Here is an 18,394-nt window from a genome sequence, read left to right as displayed (position 1 = left end):
GCAAAGCACTGGGTAAGATATTTATTATAAGGATAAATTCTCCAAGGCATTTATTTCAACTACATCTAACATGAAAATTGCATCTTTCTTTCACAGCTTGCAATTGTTTAGGCAGATAAAAGAAGTAGCATTTCTTTGTGATTATCAAATAAGAGATTAACAAACTTCAGGTAAAATGGTTAGTGTCATCTTCAGTACTCATGTCCTTTACTAAGAAAAGCAGTGTTTATGAGCAGATTCTCAGTCTGAAAACCTCATCCTAGTCAGGACTTTCTTGGAAGAGGTACATGTTTTGTCTTAATTTACCTACAAAAAGAGGTGCTATGATTATGATTACTGCTACTGCCACCACAATATGACCTATGACCTTTACCTCACAGAAGTAGAATGAAACTCGAACTGTACAGCATTAGTACTTAAGCTGGTCAACTAGAAAAGAAACTACAAGGAACTAAAATATAAAGTAATTTTCTTTAAATAACTGATACTACTACAAGCTGCTAAAAAATTAACATTCAAATAATTTCTTATGTCCCACTTAATAACTGATGTCACAACATTTAAAACACTCTGAAAGACATGAGGCTAAACCACTTGAACACATCAATGTTCAGAATATTTACACGTGTCTCATTAATCAGTAAAAGTATATGTGGTAGTTTGATTAGGAATGGTCCCCACAGGCTCATATATTTGAATGCTTAGTCATTAGTGAGTGTTGCTACTTGACAGGGATTGGGTGTGGCCTTGTTAGAGGAAGTGTGTCACTGAGCATGAGCTTTGGAGTTTCAAATGCTCAAGCCAGGCCCAGTGTCACTCTCTCCCTGTTGCCTGCCAATCTGGATGTAGACCTCTCCAGTACCATGTCTGCCTGTGTGCCTCCATGTATCCTACTATGCTGATAATGAACTTAAACCTCTGAACTGTAAGCCAGTCCTAATAAAAATTTTTTTGCAAGAGTTTCTGTGGTCATGGAGTCTGATAGCAATAGAACAGTGACTAAGGACAATATACATTCTAAAGATTTGAATTCAGACTTCAAAAATGCTGGGCCATGGTGGCACACAACTTTAATCCCAGCACTCGGGAGGCAGAGGCAGGTGGATGTCTGAGAGTGAGTTCCAACAGAGGCTCCAAAACTGCACAGAGAAACCCTGTCTTAAAAAAACAAAACCAAAAAAAAAATTTTTTTTAGTGATTTTTCCTGAGAGAATATTTAAATCATGATGGGCACTTATTCCCCAAATAAAGTTTCCTCATGTTTTGAGTCCTGGTTGGCTCTGGAAATTTTTTGTTAAGTTTTTCATTCATTTCTTTGAAACTTAAGAATCCTCCAATCTTGATTTCATATTTATCTCAACCCAGTAAGAATGTACTCAGTGTTTAAGTAGGCGTGCACACAGAGAAACAATGTCTGTCCCAGATACTTACGTTTTCCATGTCACTTCCAAGCAAAGATCTTGAGCTTAAGTCCAGCTCTTGCAACTGAAGGCGCGCTACCTCAAGCTCGAGGGACAAAGTCTTTGTCTGCTGCTTTTCTTCTGCCAACTTGGACTCCATTTCTAAGGTCACACTTGTCAGCTTCTGCTGCCACTGCTCCTTTTCTGACAAATACTGCTTCCTAAGGCAGCCGAGCTCTTTCCTTTCAGAGCTTAGTAACTGCTTAAGCTCTTCAATTTCTTTATTTTTTATAATCTCTTGACTCTCGATTTTCTCTTCTAGATTCTTGAGGGATTGCAAATACATCTGACATAGGATTTCAAGTTCCTCAACAGTCCTCACAGAGGAAGCTGGGATTCCTTTTTCAGTCAGATTCTCTTCCTCTAGACTGCTATAAGACACTTCATCTACATTGCAAGGATTTGCTGAAGTATTACCTTCTAAACTTAGAAGAGATGTGTCTCCAGTTTGTTCTAAAACATTTTTGTAAAAAGAAGCTTCTCCAAAATGTGTCAGGCTTGGGCTGTCTGTCCCACAGAATGACAGTGACAATGTATGTCCATCCTCGGCACCAGGTTTCCTTTCCTTTACCAAGTCATCCTGCATGTTTCTCAGATTCATTGACAACACAGAATTTTCAGCTTTTAATGTGTCAACATAGGAACACAGCTCTGACATCTTAGAGCTCACCTCACAATGCTGATCATGTAAAACTTTGTGTTCACTTTGTAAACAGGAAAACTTCTCCTGTAACTCAGCAAAATGCACTCGAACTTCTTTGTCTGACAATGTTATTTGTTCACAGAAACTGCTACTGTCCAAAGGAGTCAAGACCATAGACACATTGCTTTGTTTATCACAAAGACCATCTGACACATCTTCCCTAAGCTCACTCTGTGGAAGAACATCTTGATGGGTTAGCATTTTCACTTCATTCACTAGCTTCTCACCCTTCGCTGCCATTTGACCAGTAGCTGTGGTACACTCTGACCGTGAGTCATTCAGCTCAGACTGCAGTTGTAACTTCTCCACCTTCAGTACTTGGCACATTTCCCCTAGCTCATTCAGTTTATCCAGTGCTGTTTGTAGAGAGCACTGCAAGCGTGCATTCTCATTTTGACTTGAGGACAACTCATGGAGCACTGACACATACTTTTCTTCTGCTTCTAGTTCACAGTCTTTCAGGCCAATCCTTTTGTGTGACTGAGTGTCCTGTGAACTCACAGTTCCCACTTCTCTAATTGTCTGCAATTCCTGATATAGGGCTTTTTTCTCCTCCTCACTTTGGTTAAGCTTTACTTCCATAACTCTAATCAAAGCTTCAAGGTGTACCAAGTGTGCCTTATAATAGTCTGGAGAAATGGCTTTAGTGTCAATATCCATCTGATACTGGGAACTACACTTATGTATCTCACCTTCTGTTACTTTTATAGAGTTCTCAACTGATTCTACTTCAAGATAATGTTCAGATTTAGTCTGAGTTAACTGCATCAGTTGCTCATTCTCATGTGGTAAGTCATTAACTTCCTTTTGCTTCTTATTTTGTTCTTCCTTTAAAGTCGAGCTCTCCTGCCTTAAGCTATCAGCCTCACTCTTAGAATAGTTTTTGGTGACTGTGGCCTCAGACCTCACAGCTTGTTGCTCTACCTCCAATCCCAGCATCAATTTCCTGTTTTGATCTTCACTGAAAGATAATTTTGTTAAGAAATCTTGTTGTTCCTTTGCAAATGTTTTCTTCAGCTGCTCCAGTTCAACTTTCCTATTCTCACAAACAGCAGTGCATTCACTGAGTAAGCATTCTAACTTAGCATTGTTTTCTTGTGCTGTTTTATAGTTAGCCCTGAGATCCTCCAACACAGTTTCTGTTTCTTCACATCGTTGTAATAACAGAAGTCTTTCTTGCTTGTACTGATCAGACAACTCTGAAATGTTTCTCTCTTGTTCTGCTATACAGCTTGAAATCTTCTCATGTTTCTCAAGTAAATTCATTTTCTCCTGCCATAAGGCCTCATTAGCTTCCTTGAGAACCCCATTTGCTTGGGTTAGCTCTTCAATGTCTTTTTTACTTAATGAGATGATGTTATTCAATTCCTTCTTCTCTGAGCTCAAGGTTTCAGATAAAAGTTGTAGCTCCTTCAAAGCGTCTTCAAGAAGGCAGTTACTCTTCTTTAATTCTTGAATCTCTCTTTGCTCAGCTTCTAATTTTTCTTTCAAAAGTTGCAACTCTTTTTCCTTGCTCTCAAGGGTTGCTAAAGTTTCAGCAACAATATTCTGATGAACTGCAGAGTCTTCCTGCAATTTACCAATGCACTGGTTTGTTTCATCCACAAAATTTTGATGAATCTGCTCCACTTTAATGAGGTTTTCTTCTATTTCTCCTTTGATTTGTAGCAACTCTTCATACCGCTTGTGCAGATCTGAGTTCATCTGGGTTTGAGACTTCAGGGAACTTTCAAGTGAAATGACTCTATTTTTTAAGACAGCTACATTTTCTGCAGTTTGGTCCCCATCTACAAAGCAGTCATTCCTTTCTGAATGCATGCTTCCTTGTTCCCCCATTAGATTTGCAAAGGAATCACTCACTGCAGGCTGCTGTTCAAAAGCCAAAGAACTTCTCAGATTATCTTCATTTGTCACCAGAGAACCTCCTGATTTGAGCAAATCCCTCAATGCTTCATATTCAGTATAGAGGTCTTGGTACTGCTGGTCTTTGGTCACTACTTCACTTGACAGTAACTGAAGCTTATGTTCCAAACCTTCAATTTGCCCAGTGAGCTCATTAGCTTTCAAGCACATATTTTCTACTTCTTTCTGATGCTTCTGATCTGAGAACTCAGCTTTCTGCTGCAATTCCAAGTAGGCTTGTTTCTGTGTCTCAATCTCAACCACCTTGCTGTCTATCATACTGCGGAGGTTTCTAATCTCCACATTAAGATTTTCTTTTTCCATCTCCAGTGTTCTTACTTTTTCATTGTAGTCATGACATTTTATTTGTTGTGTCTTGAGGCTGACATCTAAGTGGTTAATTTTACTCTGCAAGCTTTCATTTTCTGATTCTACCTGATTGATAAGTTTTTCATTTTCACTTTTCCAACAAGAAAACTGAGTTTTCTCTTCTTTCAATTCTTCACACTCTTTCTTTTTTAACTCCAAAGCACTCAGCAAAGCTTCAAACTCCTTCTCTATTTTATTTAACTTATCATTCAGTTGTTCAATGTGATGTTCCCTTTCCTTCAGCAGGTCTTGAGAACAGTCTCGTTGCGCTTCCAGATCAGCTAAGGTAAGCTTTAGTTTCTCTAAAGTTAGTGAGTTTTCTTGTTGGTTTAGTTTTTCCTGGAGATCCATTAAGATAATTTCCTGAGAGGTGTTCTTAGCTATTAAAAAAAAACAAATGAACACAAAGTTATCAGTATTTACAACAAATACCTACTTTATAAGAACTTTATACTCTAGCATCAGGGTGTAACTCAAAAAAAGAAGTTACCTAGCATATCTAGTCTATGACTTCTAAAATTGTAAAATCTAAACTAAAAAAGAAAAAAGCAATGGGATTAATAGACTCTCAAGTCCTGTAAAATTTGACACTAATGCTGTAGCCCTTGAAAGTAATTCACCTAGTAATCCTATGACCTAAGTTTATATAAAGACAGAGAGAAAAACAGCCATTTTAGTATAGTAATGTATCTAATAATCTTCATAGCTTAATAAAAACGATGTATAAAGAACAAGGAAGTTTACAGAGTATTTAGAATTTTTTTTTAAAAAAAAATGTATGTTATTTGTTAGCAGGAATGCCACCCACATTCCAATTCTTCCTTAGTAAGAAGTGTAGAAAGAGGAGCTGAGATTGATTCATTTGGAAGCTCCTATCATGACCTTATTTTAGTCATGCTGACAGCCCCACCCCCCAACCTGGCAATATTTTCACCTAGCAGTGACTAAAAGGCCTGGGGTAAAGAGGAAATAATTGAAAGCCTCTATAATAAATAATATGTAACATAATATAATAGTAAATGAAAAACTAAACTTATTTCTAATCCCTTAATTTCAAACCTACCCAATGAGATTTGAAGACATATATAGACAGCACCCCAAAGGCATTTTCCCTCTACTTTGCATTTGAGAGCCTCAAACAATGACACTTTTGATAATCTTGAAAAATGAGTCATAACTCATTCTTACATTTTTTTCTTTAAAAAGCTTTAGACTAATAATTCTACCAGCTGCCACAGAAAAGGGAAAACAGCCTCAGGAATTCATTTCTAGATACATGGAAAACTGAGGCAGGAGGATTACTTGACCTCAGCCTGTAACCCAATCTAAACAAAAACAAAATGAAAATTAAAAACAAAAACAAAGTAAAACTATAACAGTGTCACACACATTCAGGACAACAGGTTAAAGATAAATTCTTCATGCAAATATCTCAAGAAAATTTTATGTAAAATATATGCTATAAATTAATATGCACAAATGGTAGATTCATTTGCTGTGTACAACATAACACTTTGCCCGTAAACCCAGGAAATAAAGCCATTCAGTCAAGTAAATTATCAAAATACAATGGGCATTAAGGGACCGGAACACATACATTTAATGTAGGATTTTTCCATTTCTAAGAGACATTAATGAGTGAACAGTGGTCTGTATGCACTGAACACACTTAAGACATACAAAGGGCATGCTACGGTGAGAAAACACTGCCAATATAGTATTGTGTAACAATGCTTATCCTTCTGATTTCCAAGTAGTAAAAGCTATTCATTTTGGGACTCAATGAGCTCCAACTTTTAAAAGTTCAACTATCATGCTGGAAAACATCAAACATTTTGGGGGTGAATATAGAAAGGACAGAGTTTTCCAACCGACTAATGCCATCAATCTTTCCTCATGGGAATAAGACAACAGAATTCTGGACTGCCGAGATGGCTCAGTGGGTAAAGGTACTTGGTGCCTAGCCTGATACCTGAGTTTGACACCTAAGAGTCATATGGTGAAAGGAAGAGTTCTTTTCATCAAACTGCCTTCTGACCTACACACACACACACACACACACACACACACACACACACACACACACAAAATAAGCAAATGTAAAAACAAAATGTATAGAACATTAACATTACTGAACTCACCTCTCATCTCTTCTGCAAAATTCTGGCTCTGGCTCAAACACACTTTGACTTTACCAAGTTCTTCCTCCAGGTGGCAGACTTCTCTGGCCCTTTGCTCAGACTGACTCCTAATGAGACTGTTTTCCTTCTTGATTTCCTAAAAACAGTTTGTTTTAATCTAAACAAATGCGCAAGCAAGTCATAAATTCTGCCTCAATAAAGGTACTTCACAGACCTGTCTATATCAGAGTCAGGAATACACTTTCCCTTCTAGTATCTAATGAAAGTGCTTATCTTATTTGAATAAACTTACATCATAAAAGTAGATTCCAAACCTAAGATTTATCTTGTATCTTCAGGAAATATGTTTCTTCAAACTTTCTAGTTGCTAAAGGACTAGCTTCAAAGAAAAAGCCTTTTTATAAGATCAAAGACAAAAGTTCTGCAGATTCCTACCAAACCTGATCAGTTAAAATATCTTTGCAAAGAGATGATATGATACTGAATCATAATGCTCCAGGATCAAATTTTTGTTTATCACTGCAAAACCAGCTTAAGGTATACTATCATAAGAGTGGTTTTTTTTTTTTTTTTTTTTTTTTTTTTTTTTTTTTTTTTTTTTTTTCGAGACAGAGTTTCCCTGTAGTTTCTAGAGCCTGTCCTGGAACTAGCTCTTGTAGACCAGGCTGGCCTCGAACTCAGAGATCCACCTGCCTCTGCCTCCCGAGTGCTGGGATTAAAGGCGTGCGCCACCACCGCCCGGCCATAAGAGTGTTCTTATAGATGAAATTTCCTTCAATAAATGCTTTCATCAGCAAAGCTTATAATGGTCATGTATGTATACTGGAATATGTGCTATGAAAAATGCATATATAAATAAAATAGAGTCTCTGCCTTCATCAAGATTACCCTCTATGGAGTAAGGTGTGGTCCTAGTCACTCAGTACACACCTAGAAAGTGAGTAATCCATATATCACATCACAGGCTAGCACAGAATTCATAATGGATGAAGGAACCTGAGCATTCATGGGTTCCTTGGATCCATGATTAAATATGCATCCATACAAGGTTGTGCAGCAAAGTAATAGATACATAAAAGTAGTTTCATTCCACTATGTTGGGAAATCATGACCTACACCAGACAAATGTAGACACCAAATGGAAACACCACTGCTCCTCCTTAGCAACCTAAAACTGATACAACATAGAGTAAAATCATCCCAGTCATAATGAAACTTGTTGCCTTTAGTTTCTCAATTATTATTATTATTTATTAGTGTGTGTGCATACACTGGAAAGGCAGAACATGCTATGGCACATATGTGGACAACAGACGACAACTTCGGGGAGTTAGTTCTCTTATTCCACCATGTGGGTTGCAGGGATGGAACTGAGGACTTCAAGTTTGGCCCACTAAGTAACTTTACTCACTGAGCCATATCTCCAGCCCTTTTGTTTTTTGTTTTTTTTTTTTTTGTTTTGTTTTGTTTTTGATACAGTCTCATTGTGTAGACCAGACCTGCCTCACACTCAAAAGATCTAACCTGCTTCTGCCTCCGGAACACTGGGAAGGCTCTTGAAATTCTGACTCATTTTTTTTATACCTTAAAGGTATATCTACCTATATTAAACCTTACCCTCAAGAACTGGCATATCACTACAAAGTAAGAACTACACATCTTAGGGAATGAAAGGAATCATAAGGCCTTTTTTTAAAAATTACATTTCAAAACTACCCTTCTGAGAAGTAGGAAGACATTTTTGGAATCTTAAAGAAACAATTAAGACCCATCCTCCAAACCCCTACTGCACTGTTGGAAAACAGATGGCCCTGGCGATGCTATGTTGGAAGGCTGCCTTCAATTATCAGTCTGGTTACTACCAGCAGATGGGTACCCATGTAACAAAGCCAAATTCAAGAAGAGGGAGAATCTGGCTACTAGAAAGTACTTGAAAACTTGCTGGCAGCTGCTGTGTTCATGTATATACATTCATTTCATCATTAAAATGAGACAGAGCCTGTTGTCAGTATTGCACTGTCTACTGCGTTCTGATCCTGTCCTGCTTACACTAGGAAATTGACTATGCAATTAAGATATCATTGAGAACAAAAGAGCAGCTGCAATAGATCAAGACTGAGAGGTTAACCTGCATACTAGTAAGTACTCAAGCTTGCAAGAAATAATCATGAAGGTGAAACAATGTAACTGATTAAAATTAGCATTAATAAATATACAGAAATATAATCACTTGTTTGTTCTTCAGGCTGAGGATAATCACTCATCTAATGAGATCACAGATGTGAAAGATAGAACACTCGAAGCATTTGACAAGTGTAATTGGGGCACTGTTATTAGTATTTCTTCCCCAAATGTAACAGTTGCAAGATCATCAGAGGTGAATCATGAGTTGACTTACTATTTTCTTAACTTACAAATTATTCTTACTCAAAAAGAATCAAATCAAATCTGGGACTTGATAAGAAAGCTGGGAAGATAGTGCATGATAAACTGAGAGCACCTCCACAGGAAAGAAGGCTTACAAGGGGATGGGGAGGGGAAGAGACGGGAGGTACCACAAAGGGGAGAAGTTGTCATGACTGGGTGCCTATTGGCCTCTCTGTGTCTCAGTCCATAACTGCAGACATTTAAGAAAATAGCAAGCTCAATAAAAAGATTAGGGTGTCTTTCTCCATTTTGGCATTAGATTTGTAAATATTTGTTCCTAACAAAGGAATGTTCAGCCAATCCTGGGACCCAGCAGGCTTATAATGCTATGGTTATGACCAACCCAAGAATTTTAAGAGGCTAGAATTTAGAAAATAAGCATCTGAAAATGGATACACAGGCTGCCATCCATCAGCAATTAGTTTTCCATGAGGCTACAGCCACTTAAGTCTTGATTGGGTAGCTCATTAGCAACAATGAGTTAAGCATACAAGGATATATTCTCCTAGGCATCTCTTGTGTCCTCATATGATTTGCAAAATTGGGCACTACTCTGGAAAAGCACAGCAATCTCCGTAAGCACAGCCAGCACTGAGCTTAGCAAGCAATCCCACCCAAAGCAGCTTTGGTTTAGCAGCAGCAGGGGAAGCATCATTTCCTAGGGCCAGACAAAATAAACTGCATTTGTGTGTGTGGCATTTCATGATTCCATCCATAAGCACAGCTTAATATGTCCCCTGCTGGGTGAAGGCTGTCTATGTGGGCATGGGATGGATCAGCAGGCGTGCTTTCTCCTTCTGCACTGTCATTCCTGCCTGCCAGACTATGTTCCTTAGAGAACCTAATACAATACAGGTCCCTATGCCTAGAAAGGTCCCCAAGCAAGCTTTTCCTCATCCTGCCTGTCAGTGATGGCATTTTACCACCAAACCCCAGTGCAACAGAGGCTGGCACTTGAAGCGGGGTGAGCAGCTTATCTACCCCCCCTATCACTTTAATACTAAATGTTAACTTTACCCTTGATTGGGCCATTAAATCACATTTCCAGCACTGATAATTTCTAATTGCAAGAAGTATATTAGTTTACTAAACATAGTCAAGGAAAATTTCAGTACAACTGTCACATTATTTCAGCATCCAAAACCTATAAGCATGTTGAACTTGTTTGTGCTTACTTATAATTAGATACAGAAAGACACCAGATAATTAAACTGGCAAGATTTTTAAATATGAAAACTCTCAAATGCACTGCCTTTTGGTCATGACCCTTCTGTGCCCAACATGTGACCACAAATAAATCTAGTATCAAAGGTCATTAACATTTGTGAAAAAAAAACAAGCAGGTGGACATTCATGATTTACTAGACACTTACATGCTGGGCACTGGGCCAAACACTTTATATGCAGTGTTGGACTTAATCATGAATACAGTCTTAAAAGGGAGGAATATTATTTGCATCTGTGTGCAGACTCAAGGTAACACAGTAGATGGGTAGCCCAATAATGTACATTCCGATTGCTCCCACTACAGCCATCACTACTGTAATCCCCAAGTTACATCGATACTCTTACTGACAAGTCAATTCTCTGCTCTCTGAACCAGAATTCAAAGTACAAGAGCCAGAGAAGCCCTTTCAACTCCTACTATTATCCCCAAAAGAAGACTTATAGGCAAACATAAACATAGATTAAGATGAATGTTAAATTCCTAAGTAGCTGAGCACTTTCCAAACATGACTATCTTCATTTGAACATGGTTGACACATGCAAGTACGGCCTGGGCTCAGAGATAGTATCATAACCCAGACCCCATGGGGATAAAGTCAGTCCTCAGAAACATCTGCAAGACAATGTCCAGCCTATTAAAATGTCTCAGCAAGTCATGTTAAAAGGTGTTTAGACTCTGAACCAGACTATAGTTCTACAAAATGTTTCCACAGGCAGCCAATCGAGTCGCAGGAGAGTTCCTGGCTAAAAGGGAAGCTCACAGAGGAAAGAGCTCCATGCCAGTCTGCCTGTGGAAATGTTAGCAGAAGCATCTGTTGGTTGGTCCCCACTGGCCAAAAGGCAAACATTTGTTTTGCTGCAATAAACACACACTGGAAATGATTGCAGATGAACCCAAAACAGGATCTGACTGAATGGCTTCCACTTGAGGAACAGGCGTTCAATGTCCCCACCCCATCTCCAGCAGTGTTCCCCCTTCGTTCCTGGCTGCTTTAATAATTTCCTCTTTGCTATGACAGGTGTTCTCATTTACAGTGAAATGCCATGGGGGCAAACATATTTGGACTTTATCACCTAGATAAGGAACTGTCTTAATGGACAAAACTGTTTCTCTTTCAGCAGCAGCAGGCTAAGAAGTGATGAACAACAGTTCAATAGCAGGAAAACATTTTTTTCCCTGCAGTATCTGAGAAGACATCTCTACTGACCTTCTGTTGTTTTATCTTCATTTCTGGTTCTATTCAAATCATTGCAGCCCATCACCTGTTCTTAAATGCTTCTTAAATGCCTTTAAAACAAATTCCAGAGCACCAACAAAATTCACAAGCCAAATTGATATGGGTAGAAATAAGACCCTAGCCCCACAGCCATTCATTGCCTGGCAGAACAGGAAATCAATCTACAGGCACATAAAGGAGGAAAAGAACAAAGCCTACAAGTTTTACTCTGACCTCGATGAGCATGATGTGACACACAAGACCATAGTGCATGCACGTACACATACATTTTTTTTAAAGAAAGACACTTTGTATTGTCAAACTTTGTCCTGTGTGGGGTTTGTTCCTGCTCACATACCTCACTGCTTCTCCTCAGTTCATTCTCTGTGATCTGACTCTCCTGAAGGGCTTGTTCTGTTCTGTTGAGCTTTTGCCTAAATTCTTGTAAGCTCATTTCTAACTGCTGCTTCACTGATGTGACCTACAATAGAGAAAAAAATAACAAAGTTCTGTATTTATGTTCTCTGCAAATAATCAACTGCTCTTAAAGAATAACAAAAACAAAAAAGCTGAGATAAAAGAGAAAGAGACAGACTGGGAGAATATGGGTCATCAACCCTTGATATCTGCAAAATGGTTCCAGAAGCTCCAAGGACATTAACCCTCATTCTATAGAATGTTTTGGGGTTTGCCTATAGACTGAATACTGTACATCATCTCTATACTACCCATAGGTGCTATGTAAGTAGATAGTATATAGGAATAACATGAAAATGAAGTCTTTGTTTTAATATCATAGGCCTAACTTACACAGTACACAAAGGAGCCAGAAAACATTCAAATGTTCACACTACAGAAAAATTAAACACAACAAATAAAACAGAGTATTTGAGATTGGAGATAGATGTAGCACCCAGAAATGCTCAATGCAGTAGAGGCACACGCCTCCCAGTCCATGAGCAAATAGCAAATAGGAGTTCAACTGCAATTAAGGTCTGAGGTTGCCTCCACTTAGTGTATCCAGCTAAAAGCCAGGGGGCCACATGGCTAAAATGAAGCAAGTGAGTGGAGGGAAGAAAATGAACTCCACAGGGCATCAGGGAAGCCACCTGAGTCTGCCACCCAAGCAAAGTCTGGTCTAGTGATGGGGACCGCAAGTGACTACACGGTTTTGAGCAGAGGAGCTATGGGATCTGACTTACATGATGGAAGCTTCGCTCTGGCTACTGATTGAAAACAGACTGTTAAGAAGACAAACACAGATGGGATTGGGGACTGGACATGGTTAAAGTAGCTATATTCAACATAATGTATGAACACAGACAAGTCAAATTTATTCTTATCTGCTAGGAAGGGCACATGGGCAAGTTTCTGGGATAGATGACAAAACTAGATTCCGCTAGGTAATCAGGACAAGACCACAAGCTACAACATTTGTAAGAGCCAGAGGGTGGAGATGAGCAGGGAGTCTTCAGTCACGTCCTCACAGCAGCTATGGACAATGGATGGCTGCTGGGAGAAGGACAGTCAGTTTTAAGGGTGTGGCCCTAGTAGGTCAATCACGCTCCTTTGGATGGCCCCATACCCATGAGTACATGAACAGCACAAACTGGACTCAGCGGTTATAAAAAACAAAACAGAGATATGAAGTTGGAAGTGTAGATCTGGAAAGCATTAAGAGGATAAATAAGGTGAATATGATCAAAATATATCTTACACTAATTTAAAATTTTTCAAATAAAAAAATAAAATTAAACATATATAAACTATCATTCACATGGGAAAATATTCATACTTTATAAAATACAAATACACACCAACATGTGTACACAAACAAAGGTGGACTCAGCCAACTGGTGGACTAGTTTGAGATGTGAGACAAAACTGCAGGTAACCCCAAGTATTGGCCTAAGCACTGTGAAGAATGGAATCCTATTTAGTTGGATAGAAAGGACCAGAGGAAGTGCTCATCTACAGGACAATAGCTGAAGTTCAACGATTAGCTCATTATTGCTATCCATGTAGACAGAATGCCGAGTACAAACCAAACAGCCTGTGATTCAGAAGACACCTCCAAGCTGGGGACATAAAACAAGACCCATCATAATGTAGGTGGGATGCAAAGCCTGGGTAACACTCTTAAGAGCCTTAAATAAGCCAGCTGACAACTGTCCAAGCTTTAACTATTTAGGAAAGCCCTCCTCCATTGTTATATACCCCATAATGACCAGAATATTAAGAGACTTCCTCTCAGATCCAGATGTGAAAACCCAACACATTTCACCCCTTTTCTAGAAACTGAGCAATAAAGAGTGTTTTCCACTCTGAAAGGGAACTAAGGACATATAAGAGGAGCCAGAGACTAAAAACTGACTCCCATACCAAGAATAGCAAAAAGTCAATTCCAAGAACACTGGGAAGAAAACAGTAGTTTCAGAGACTGGGGAAAGCAAGAGGAAGGAAAGGATGGGTCTGAGGTTGTAATCTGGCCTGCGACTGCTCAGCACACACAGCAATTAGGTTCTACACAAATGCTGAAACAAAGGACTTTGAAAGTGTTCACCATAAAGAATAACAAATGTTTAAGATAAACACATTTAACCTGAAATATTACATTTTTCAAAAAATATGTATCGAACATCACTTTTTATTTCTACTTTTAATTAGTGAAACAAAATCTAGAGCAACTGAAATACAGAAGGAACATGCATGTAGACTGTAAAAACTAAGTTCAGGGCCCTACCTTCTCCTGTTCCACCTGGAGGACATTGAGTGCATGCTTGGCTTGCTGTAACTCCTGGGTAAGTCTGGTTTTCATCTGAGTGTACTCTTGGTCCAGAACTTGGAAAGATCGATGCTGTCGGGACAGCTCCTAAAAAGTAAAACATTAGATCAAACAAGCATTAACAAATAAGATTCCAGAAACAGGCACAAGCATCCTAACAGGCAATGCTATATGAAAAGTGAGAGAGACAACAAGGAGCCATGCTAATCATTTACTGACTGCCAAATACAATCACCCTCAACACTGGTCCTGATAATCAGATCCAGGTCTCAGAGAGAGAGGTCAAAGAGTCGCCAGTTGACCACATGGAAGCCAGCCAATTTCCAGCTCATCTCAATTTAGAAGAAGGGAGGGCAGGAAAGACTAGCTGAGCTGTAATCAACACAACTCAGCACAGAAACACACCAAAACTTTAGGTATAAGAGCTGGAAAGATGGCTCACTGGATTAAAAAAATGTTTGCCATCCAAGTATGAGCACCTGAGTATAGATGCCAGAAACCCCAGAAAAGCCAGGCAGGTGTGCAGCAACCTTTAATGTCAGCACCCAAGAGACAGAAAAAGAGGATCCCCATGGCAAGCTGGTTAACTATAGTAGTAGATCAGCCAGCTCTGGGTTCAACTGAGAAACAATGCCTCCAAAAAGAAAGTGGAGAGCAACTAAAGACATCCTGCATCAATGTCAAGCCCATATATGAACATGTGCATCTATACTCACGTGTGCCCACATACATACAGACCACATGCTTAAAAATAAAACAAAACAGGGCCTAACGAAGCTGGGCATGGTGACACACAACCCTAATCAGAACTCGGGGAGAGGGAACAAAAGGATCAGGAGTTCAAGAAACCTGGGCTAACTGAGCTCATGTTCAAAGGCGGGGGAGAAAAAGAAGAGAAGGGAGCTTAACTAATCAGTCATATATACTTACAACGATCTTCATTTCAAAGAATAGGAATAAGTGCTGTTAAGTGACTGACAAATGGGGGGATATCTATTATCATTTATGCTCAGACTGAAGCACCTAAACAACCCATACTAGAAAATACATGCCAGCCCACCTTTGGTTCCCTGACTGCCTCAGATACTGTGTTAGATAAGTAACCAACTCATAACTTTAAAAGACAACAGAAGAGCAAAGCCATCCTCTCATCATGGATCAAGAGCGCAAAGATGTTCCCTTCCCACAACAGTACCAAATCTCAAGCCCATAAAGAAAACCAATTCCACAGAGTGCCCTTGCTAATAAAAAAGAAAATGATGGGAAAAGTACGAAAATGCAGGTATGAGGGAAATGCAGCGACTTTGGCTCACAAAGCACGCATACTCCATAATGTCCTCAATCATAAGAAATAGTTCTTCCAAATCGCAAAGTCAACAGGTCTTTCTGAGAAAAATTCCTCCATGAACCCATTCACCTTACCTCTTGAAGCTCCTTTTCTTTCTCCTTAATTTTCTGTTCCAGAGAATATTTGGCACTCTCTGCATTCTGTCGCTGACAACTCAACTCCTCAGTCAAAGTTTTCAGCTTTTGTTCCAAGGTAGTACACTGATAACAGATAAAAATGTTTCATGCAAAACAAGTTACTCAATGAAAGAAGTTAAATTTTGTGTTTTTAATAAATTTTAGGCCAGGTCAGTGTGATGATCCATACCTTGAAACCCAGCACTGAGGAGGCAGAGCCAGACAGATCTACGAGTTCAAATCAGTATGGTCTACACAGTTTAATTCCAGGCTAGCTAGGGTTACATTGTAAGGCACAATTTCAAAAAAATAAAACAAAAGGAAACTTCAGTCCCTAAAGTCTATTTCATGTTTACCACTGTTTTGATCTTTATATTTCATTTAAAAAGTCAGGTTTATATTCATTATCTAAATCCTGTGGTCACTATGATTCTATCAGCATGAATAAAAATTTGAAATTTATACTGAGTATGTATGAAATTTATACTGAGGAAACAGCACAATGTTAAGCATCTGTATATTTTAAAATACTTCCCAGTGTGTGCCCTGGGACAGGGAGGCTGTGGTCTTGGAATGCACCAGCACCACCAAGCAGACATCAAAAGACAGCATGAGGCCTGAGAGAGCTCAGGAGGTCAGTGCACTTGCCATACTAGGCTGACAGTCTGAGTTCAATCCCCAGAACCCGCATGAAGAGCTGAATGAGATGGTTTGCATCTGTCAGCCCAGCAATTCCACGGCAAGATGGGGCTGAAGACATAAGAGGTGCCCAGAAATCCTTGGTCCAGCTAGGCTGATGACTTGCTCCTGAAAGTTGTCCCCTGACCTTCTTCACACAGAACATCAGTAAGTAAACAAGGCAGTGATACTGACACAGTGATTTGTGAGCTATCAAACAGTTAGAACAAGCTCCCTACCTTCCTATAAGAGCATCTTACAAGCCTATTAGAGACAGAGGGTTTTGAGTCAGGGTCTAAGTAAGTAGTCCTGGCTGGCCTGAAACTTACATTTACCAAAGTGGCCTCAAACTCAGGATCTTCCATCCTCTACCTTTCTTGTGCTGGATTAAAGGCAGGCACCACCATGCCCAACCCATAATGAATTTTTGTGAGAAACATTAAATATCACTACTTCTTTCCATAATACTCCCATTATACCATTGCATTTGTAAAGGTTCACAGAATCCCAGAAAAACCACAGCTGTTTATAAATTATGCTCTCAAAAGCAATAGAAAGAATATGTTGTTGCTTTCTTACATATATATGTGTGTATATATATATGCATATATAGTTATCTGCTAATTTTTAAAATATTAATTACATGAAAACTTAGGATATTCTCCTTAAGTTAAATTTAAACAAATTTGTATTAGTCCTTCAAGTGGTGAGATTCATTGCATGTCTTGAAGCCATTCCCTTAGTTCAAATCCTTAATGCTATGGAATAATTTTTCCATACACTGTGAATATGTGTTACTCTCATTGGTTAGTAGAAAGCTGACAGGCCGGTATCCAGACAGGAAGTATAGGCAGGACAGCCAGACACAGAGGACACTGGGAAGAGGAAGGGCAGAGTTAGGGAGATGCAAGCCAGTCTCTGATCAAGCAGGACGGATAGAAAATAAGGTAACAAGCCATGAGCCACATGACAAAGCACAGATAAGAGATATGGGTTAATATAAGAATTAGTATAAGAGTAACAAACCTGAGCTATCAGTCGTGCTTTTATATGTAATATTAAGCCTCTTTGTCAACTCTGCCTACACCTTAAAATGGCTGAACCCCCAAAATCAATATTTTAGTAATAAGTTTTGTGGGGGCTAGAGAGATGGCTCAGCAGTTAAGAGCACTGGCTATTCTTACAGAGGACTCAGGTTAAATTTCCAGCACCTACAGAGTATCTCACAACTGTCTGTAACTCCAGTTCCAGGGGATCTGAAAACCTCACAAAGACATATATGCAAGCAAAACACCAATGTACACAGAATAAATCATTGAAAAAAAAAAAACCTATGTTATTAATAGGGAACAGTTCTCCACTCTAAAGTGCCCCGATTTAGTAAACTTCACTTGTATTTTCCTATACATGTGCTAATGTGCGCACAGGGTGTGCATGTGTGTATGAAGGTAGACATTTGCAGGTGCACATGGAGATCAGCATCAGTGTCAATGATTCTCCACCTTAGGTTTTCAGGCAGAATCTCTCAATGACATTGGAAGAGTTCACTATTCAGCTAGACTGTCTAGCCAGCATTACCAGGGATCCTTCTGTCTCTGCACCACTGCCCTCCTCACCCCATTCCCCTCCCACACCAGTGCTAGAATTACAGCATATGCAACCATAAGCAGCTATTTTTTAATTACTGTGTGTGCATATATGATGAGGGGCGCACAACACATGCATACAGGTCAGAGAACAACTTTTGGGATTCAGTTTTCTCCTCCTACTATGGGTTCTGGAGATTGAAGTAAGGTTATCAGGTTTCTGCAGCAACTACCTGTACCTGCTGAGTCAATTCACAGATCCTATCTGCATATGTATTATGTATGCAGGTAATTTAAGCCTCAGTGTTGGGGATAGACTAAACTCTAGTCTTAGGCTTGTGTGAGAAGCACTTTACTGACTTAAGTCATCTGTCCAGTCAACCATAGTCTAAACTGTATTTACTAGAAGAACTCTGAGAATTCAGAAGAAAACAC

The 18,394-nt window shown here is 39.2% G+C and overlaps 1 protein-coding gene across 2 annotated transcripts in view; it reads right to left on the bottom strand.

Annotated features, from left to right (window-relative positions):
- Cenpf (centromere protein F) overlaps positions 1 to 18,394 on the bottom strand; it is a 45,432-nt gene that overhangs the window by 14,074 nt on the left and 12,964 nt on the right. For both annotated transcript variants that reach the window (XM_038349734.1, XM_038349735.1), the window contains exons 7-11: positions 15,654 to 15,779; positions 14,190 to 14,318; positions 11,805 to 11,927; positions 6,576 to 6,711; positions 1,432 to 4,814 (exon numbers count right to left, since the gene is read on the bottom strand). In XM_038349734.1, coding sequence (XP_038205662.1) covers positions 1,432 to 4,814; positions 6,576 to 6,711; positions 11,805 to 11,927; positions 14,190 to 14,318; positions 15,654 to 15,779 — 3,897 coding nt within the window. The remainder of the gene's footprint in view (positions 1 to 1,431; positions 4,815 to 6,575; positions 6,712 to 11,804; positions 11,928 to 14,189; positions 14,319 to 15,653; positions 15,780 to 18,394) is intronic.

Source organism: Arvicola amphibius, chromosome 12 (assembly GCF_903992535.2).
Source record: "Arvicola amphibius chromosome 12, mArvAmp1.2, whole genome shotgun sequence".
In the NCBI taxonomy this organism is placed as follows: Eukaryota; Metazoa; Chordata; class Mammalia; order Rodentia; family Cricetidae; genus Arvicola; species Arvicola amphibius.
Note: the sequence above shows the minus strand (reverse complement) of the source record. Positions and strands in the feature narration are given on the sequence as shown.